Raw genomic sequence first — 7,553 nt, 5'->3', positions numbered from 1 at the left:
TCTTGGGCTTAAGTGATTCTCTTGCCTCAGCCTCCCAAGTAGCTGGAATTGCAGGCGCCTGCCACAATGCCCGGCTATTTTTTGGTTGGTGTTGTCATTGTTTGATAGGCTGGGGCTGGATTCGAACCCGCCAGCTCCTGTGTATGTGGCTGGCGCCTTAGCTGCTAAGCTACAGGCTCTGAGCCTGTTTTTCTAATTATTAAAGTTACATATTCTCAATGTTAAATGGGGGCGCATACATTAATAGAAAAAGTCTGAGAAATTCCACAGTTTCCTCCAAGTTCCCCTCTCCCACTAGAATCCCCATTTGTGGTGCCTACAGCAGGACCCCAGGGTATGTGCGGTCATTATAGCTGTTCTGTAAATACCAAACAGCGAGGGAAGCTGAGGCTCCCAGAATGCCAATGAACGTGCTGGAGAGAAGCAAAGCCAGGCTGAGAGCTCCATGGGGGCAGGAATTTTCTCCCATTGGTGCCTGCCTGGCATCTGTGGGTGAGCAAGGGAGTTGTTCTTTCCTTTTCCTCTGATTTCCACCCAGTAGCTGTGACTCTAGATTGCACATTTTGTTCTAGGGAACTTACATCAGCCTTCACCTGCAAGCCCCGGACACCCCAGACTCCAGAGATCCTGGACCAGAACTCCCCCAAGGCAAAGGCATCAGCTCTGGCCCCTCAGTTCTCTTCCTGTGGCCCCCAGCAAGCCAGCCGTCCCAGCTCCATGGCATCCTCCATGAGGGGCCTGCAGAGTAAGTCAGCCTGGGTCCTGGCTGGTGTGGGAGCCCAGCCCTGGCCAACCCGGAGCCACATTTCAGCCCATGCCCCTTCTGTGAGTGCCCACCAGTGGTTGGGAAGGCTGGTGGCTTCCTTTGGGAGCTATTCCATTAATCTTTCTCTCTTACTAAATTGCCATTGGCCCCAGTGGTTCACACTCCAGTTGGGGAGTGAGTCCTCCAGGCGATGTCACTGTGAGATTATTCCCCACTCCCAGGGATGTGCAAAGTCAGCCCTGCTGCACCAGGGTCAGTCCCACAACTTGGACCTGCCTTCTGGTGGGAGGCAGCGCCCAGCCCCCATCCCACCAACTGTGTCCCTGCCAGGCCCAGCCACTGGTCAGGTGGCCTCTGAGTCAAACAGAAGCAGCAGGTGGCTGCTGGAGAAGAGATGAGGGGCTGCCAGAAAGGCCTCAGTGTGGGGTGGACCTACGGGTCCCACCTCTGCCCCTGGGGCCTCTCTATCACCCTGTGCTCACAGTAAGGGCCACTTTGCTCGCCTTTCTCTGACCCTTACAGCCTCACCAGTTGACACCCTTTCCTACCATCTGAGCTGGGCTGGGCCTTTCTAAAGGGCTTTACTAGAAATGAGGGAAAACAAAAGGACAGAACAAAAGAACATCAGGCAGGCAAAATCAGTCACCCTCAGGATATGTGCGTTCTGTGACTGTCCCCCATTTTCCTGACCCTGGCTTTCTAGTTGGCTGGCCCCACTGGGCTGGAGGTGTGGTTACTCAGCCCTCCCTCTTCCTGCTGGGAAACAAAGCCCCAGCACATCCCACCAGCCACAGCACAGGACAGGCCTGAGAGGCAGACAGGCCCCAGTAGCCAGTGGCTGGCCCCACAAGCAGCAGCATGATATGACTGCTCAGCTAGTGCTGGTTGTGTGTCCTGTGGTCTCAATATGCCTGAGCCGTTGGCAGCAAAACTCACTGCTCCCACACCCAGCAGCCTGCTTCCTGTGAGGAAAGAGTGTGGCCAAACAAGTCGCATCCCGGCCACAAAGCAGGTGACCTATGGGAGGGAAGGTCTCCTTATTCTGTTTGTACATGAGTCGGTAAAAGAAGGGATTCTGTGGATGGGACAGAGGGGGCTCTGTGCAGGGGCCGCTTGATGCTGACATCTCACTCTGGCTTTTCTTTCCAGGCAACCAGTCTTACAGGAAGTGAGGATGGTATCTTTCCCCCAGTGTCACCGTCATTGCCTGAGGATCAGCCAGCTTCCCATTCTGAGCCCAGTGGCAGCTACAGGTGATGGATGTGAAGGGACAGTTGAGGAAAGGCCATCGCAGCCCCACTGTCCAGGTCACTTCCTCACCAGGGCACAGCTTCCCCAGGCAGCCTGCTCCTTTCCTCCTGGTGAGGGGCAGTTCCCTGGTCACCTTTCACACACAGAGGAGAGGAGAGGTGGCTTTTGTCCTCAGGAGACCTTCTGGTCCCAGGAACAGTAGGCTCTGGATTTGGATCCAGCAGCCCGGCCCTCCCAGGCCCCAGCTGGCAGGCAAGGTTGGAGGCCAGACCCAGGCCAGTTCCATCTCCCAGGCTCACGAGGAGGAACCGGAGCCTCGAGAGCTCAGCCCAGCAGCAGGGCCTTTCCCAAGACTGCTGACCAGGGTTGCCTTGGCAGAACCAGCTCTCCTCACTCACCAACTACTTGGAAACAGAAGGGATTTAGAATAAGGGAAACTCCTTCCCAAGGCGCGTGCCTCAGCACCAGATTTTTTATTTTCCTTCTCTTAAAATTTGATAAAGAATACGATGGGTTCCAATCTCTTCAAAGAAGCCTGTGCTCCTGCACACAGTTGAAAAGCCTCAGGAAGCTGACCAGTTTGAACCTGGAATGCCCTCTGCTTCCCTCCCTCCATGCAGACCTCAGATGCAGACATCTCCCCTGGCCAAACTCTTATGCCACCAGCGAGAGTGCAGGTGTCATCAGGGCCATGTCTTAGGACTGGAAGGATGCTTGTCACCAGGGCCAACATGGCACAGGTGTCCTGGATGCGACCCAAGCCATAAAACCATTAAATCAAACAAAATTAATCAGTACTGACATGGTCGTGTGCGTGTGTGTGTGTGTGTGTGTGTGTGTGTGTGTAAAGAGAGAGAAGGGAAATGAAAACAATCAATCATGTGTTCTCCCCCTGGGTGCTTGATCTGCCCTGGCAAGTTCCTTCAGTAGGGACATCCTTGTCCCACTGGCCATTAATAAAAGGTAAGCAATGCGTTTTTCAGTGGCCTTCTGACTCCTCAGGATGGTAGGCAAGAGGCCAGGTTACGTGTGAGATGACTGTCATGGGCCAGGGCCCCAGTGACTTTCCTGAGTTCTTGGTAGTGGCTGCAGGCTGGGCACGTTAGAACTCTGTTGTGTGTCCAGCCCTATGGCCACATCTCAGTTCTCTGGGAATGAGAGAGGCCGGTGCTGTCTGCTTTTGGTACAGAAGGCTGCCATAATGGACTGTCAACTCTGGAGCTCCTGACCTGACCTGACCTGCGGGGGCAGAAAGAGAGAAGAGAACACAAACACTCATTGTCAGTGTTATCAGTGTGAGCAGAGACGGAAGGAGAGGGTCCCTAAAATAGAATCACTCTGTGGTGAAACTTTGAAAAGGTGAAATGGCGGCTCAGCACCCGTAGCACAGTGGTTACAATGCCAGCCACATACACCAAAGTTGGTGAGTTCAAACCCGGCCCAGGCCAGCTAAATAATAATGACAACCGCAACAAAAAAATAGCCAGGCATTGTGGTGGGCACCTGCAGGCCGAGCTACTTGGGAGGCTGAGGCAAGAGAATCGCTTAAGCCCAAGAGTTTGAGGTTGCTGTGAGCTGTGACACCACACCACTCTACCCAGGGCGACAGCTTGAGACTCTCAAATAAAAAAAAGAGGGCGGCGCCTGTGGCTCAGTGAGTAGGACATTGGCCCCATATACTGAGGGTGGCAGGCTCGATCCTGACCCAGCCAAACTGCAACAACCAAAAAGAAAAAAATAGCTGGGTGTTGTGGTGGGTACCTGTAGTCCCAGCTACTTGAGAGGCTGAGGCAAAAGAATCGCCTAAGCCCAGGAGTTGGAGGTTGCTGTGAACAGTGTGACGCCACAGCACTCTACCGAGGGCGACAAAATAAGAGGCTGTCTCTACCAAAAAAAGGTGTAATGGAAAAATCTCTCCTGTTCCCCCCAATAAATCCACACCCATTCAGATTCCTCAGATGCTACTGCCTGGCACAGCCTCTCCCCTTCTTGGCATGGGAGCCGCTGAGACCCATGGGGGTGGGGCAGTCATCAGTTTTAGCCCAATGTCTCTGTGCTGTGAAAGCAACTGCTCTTCCTCCCTTGAGCCCACCAAAGAGCTGACTCTGGTTTGTAAATGTTTGGTTATTGTGGGAGACGAAAAGATAATCTTTTAGTGAACAAAGGAGTATCCAAGTTAGGGTCAAAATACACTGAGATTACCAGGTGAGGTCTGGGTGGTTCTTTCGGGAAATACTGTAAATACTACCCAGGCCTCTGCACCACACCCCTGGGAGAGTCCACACCCAGACACTCACTTCTACATTCCAAGACTAACGGCTAGAAGTGTACTTTGTAAAACACCAGCAACTTGGCTGGTCTGAAGGGAGTGAGTTATCTCACTTGATTGTTTACAGTCAGTTACAGATTGAACTCCTTGTTTACTCTTTCTCCCTTTCTCACTACTGCACTTGACTGGTCTTAAAAAAAATAAATAAAACAGCAACTTAATCTTGAATATTCCAGGCACTGGCTTCAATGAGTTAGCAGAGGTTATATATGAACACAATCTAAGGGGGAAAAAAAATCAAATACACAAATAAACCAAAACATTTCTTTTTTGGCAGTTTTTGGCCAGGGCTGGGTTTGAACCTGCCACCTCTAGCATATGGGGCCAGCGCCCTACTCCTTTGAGCCACAGGTGCTACCCAAACCAAAACATTTTTGAAAGTCATCTGGAGATCTACTCAGATTGCTCATACAGTTTGCCCATGAAAACTATCCAGGGACACCACCACCAAGAGGAATCTTTGGAACTAGTGAAAACTGGAGAGCCTTCAGGTAGACCAGGCTCCTCTGCCCCTGGGCGCTAGGCGCTCTCAGGTTACCTCCCACCCCTGATTTCATTCTCAGCCTGGTGGGACTGCTTGGCAAGGTTAAGTTAAATTGGGACCCTTGGCAGGGAATGTAAGAGGCAGTTAGAGGTTTTCAATCCTGTCAGATACCAGAGGCCAGTCAGCATGTTGGGAAGGATTTGGCCGAAATTAAAAGAGCTAAATAAAAAAAGAAAACAAATGAACAAGTAAGATTAATGCTAAAAGAAAATCCATGATAGGGCGGCACCTGTGGCTCAGTGAGTAGGGTGCTGGCCCCATATACCGAGGGTGGCAGGTTCAAGCCCGGCCCGGCCAAACTGCAACAAAAAAATAGCCAAGCATTGTGGTGGGCACCTGTAGTCCCAGCTACTCAGGAGGCTGAGGCAAGAGAATCGCCTAAGCCCAGGAGTTGGAGGTTGTCGTGAGCTGTGCCACCACGGTACTCTACTGAGGGCAATAAAGTGAGACTCTGTCTCTAAAAAAGAAAAAAGACAGACAGACAGAAAGAAAATCCACGATAAGCAAAGTGCCAGACTTTTTAATAAAAACAAGTATGACCTTGTTCTTGGATGACTCTACCTGGCTTGTGTAACCCTCATCCCAGCAACGATTCCAGTAAAACTTTATTTACAAAGATAGGCAACCAGCATATAGTTTGCCAATTTGATTTTTTTTAATCTTACATTAAAATATTTATCTTGGCTCAGCACCTGTGGCTCAAGTGGCTAAGGCACCAGCCACATACACCTAAGGTGGCGGGTTCAAGTCCAGCCCAAGCCTGCCAAACAACAATGACGGCTGCAACCAAAAAATAGCCGGGCATTGTGGTGGGCGCCTGTGGTTCCAGCAACTTGGGAGGCTGAGGCAGGAGACTCGCTTGAGCCCAGGAGTTGGAGGTTGCTGTGAGCTGTGATGCCATAGCACTCTACCCAGTGGGACAGCTTGAGGCTCTGTCTCAAAAAAAAAAATTTATCTTGATTACTGAGTTACCATATCCTCTTAAATTCTGGGTGCAAGGTGAATGCCTCACCCCTCATCCTAATCCTGGCCCTGGATCTGAGGGAGCCTCCTGGCTCTCCCTGTGTCCCTGACTGCACAGCCTTGTGGGCCTGACCATTCCTCATCTCTCCAGACACTGTGTGGCGAGTTGTATGAATGAATGATTCCGTTAGCTTTCTCTAAAATATAGTGGCTTAAAATAGCAATTTATCTGTGAGCCTCACAATTATGTAGATCCACAATTGCGGCTGGACACAGATGGGTGGTCCTTTTACTGGGCTTGGCTAGACTCAGTCGCACATCTGTGGGCAGAGTGTGGGCAGTGGCTGTTGGCTGAGCCCTGGTTGTCCTGAAGTGAGGCCACTCACCCTCCAGCAAGCCAGCGGGGGCTTGTTCACAGGCAGCCTCAGGGTCCCACGGCACTGGGAGAGGTCAGGCCTGAGTGCAATTTGAGCCTCTACTTGCATCATGTTTACTGTTCTCCGTTGGAAAAGCAGATCACAGGTCCAAGGCCCAAGTCTGTGTGGGGGGACAAGGACACAGAGCAGTTGAAGGATCCAGGGGAAGCACAGCGACAATCTACACATAGATGTTTAGAACTTACTCTTCAGAGCTAAATCCTTCAGAGTGGTTTTTCCACTGTGGTATAACTGCCCCATGTGAATTCAATTAAATAGATATATCCTTTGGGGCTGCTTTGTGTTGGGATGGGAGGACATGGGCCTATTGTCCCTCATTCATCTTCTAAGGAAAATTCCCAGTCTTTGCAGATGCCACAGCCCAGGCCAGCGCACCAGCCTCAGATTGAAGCATCAGGCAGATTTCCAGGAGGTAGTTGCACAATTAGGAAAAAGGCCCACAGAGACCTCTCCAGAGTCATTTTCTTATGGTGTCAAATGAAGCCTGGAGGCAGAAGGATCTCAGAATAGTGGACTAGAGAAATAAGAAATCCAGGACAGAAATAAGAAACATAGGGCCTCGAGAAAGAAGGGAGGTTGGTGTGGGTGTAAGAAAGTTTCTAGGGAGGAGGAAGAGGACTCAGGGTGTAGACTCTGGAATCAGGGAGGAAAGCAGGGCATGGAAGGTGGTCACTGTGATCAGGGTGTGGAGGAGACAGAGCAGAGGGATGCCAGAAGCCACATTTGAGAGCAGTTTCCTTAGAGCACTGGCCAGAGGTCAGGCTGCAGCCGAGCAGTGACCTGGATGCCAAAGGCAGTGAGGACAGGGGAGTGTCTGGAGAGTGAGGTGCAAGTTGATGGCAAGAGCTCTGAGTGGGAGGCCATCATGGACTTGAGGAATGTTGAGGAGCATGAATTCCTCCAAGTTCCCCTCTGGCACCTGCCAGGAGGCAGGGGTGTGCCAGAGCCAGCTTGGACCAGCTCAGAAGAGCTGATGACTACATTTTCAAGAATTCTTTGAGATAATTTTATATATAACATTACCAAAACTTATATAAAAATACTCAAACTTATCCCTTCCTAATTCTTTTACTGTGTTTATTAGTGTCTATTCTGGAGGTGATTTGCATATTGTACCTGTAGGGTGGAAATGAAAACCTCTGTGCATCTCTTCCCAACTCTGTGTTCAGTGGCATCATTTTGGTAGCTTGAAGCTGACTGTGCTGAGAGTATTTACACCACAGCAATTAGCAAGCGCTACAAACCAAATCTTTTTTTTTTTTT

The 7,553-nt window shown here is 50.7% G+C and overlaps 1 protein-coding gene across 1 annotated transcript in view; it reads left to right on the top strand.

The window, feature by feature from the left end:
* The window catches only part of ARMC9 (armadillo repeat containing 9), a 190,653-nt gene extending 188,657 nt beyond the window's left edge, over positions 1–1,996 (top strand). The window contains exons 21-22 of the mRNA XM_023510364.1: positions 573–745; positions 1,916–1,996. Of these exons, the coding sequence (XP_023366132.1) occupies positions 573–745; positions 1,916–1,938 (196 nt within the window). The 3' untranslated portion in view covers positions 1,939–1,996. The remainder of the gene's footprint in view (positions 1–572; positions 746–1,915) is intronic.
* Positions 1,997–7,553: the final 5,557 nt, after the last annotated feature.

The sequence above is a fragment of the Otolemur garnettii genome, unplaced genomic scaffold (assembly GCF_000181295.1).
Source record: "Otolemur garnettii isolate 467f Iridium unplaced genomic scaffold, OtoGar3 scaffold00013, whole genome shotgun sequence".
NCBI lineage: Eukaryota > Metazoa > Chordata > Mammalia > Primates > Galagidae > Otolemur > Otolemur garnettii.
Note: the sequence above shows the minus strand (reverse complement) of the source record. Positions and strands in the feature narration are given on the sequence as shown.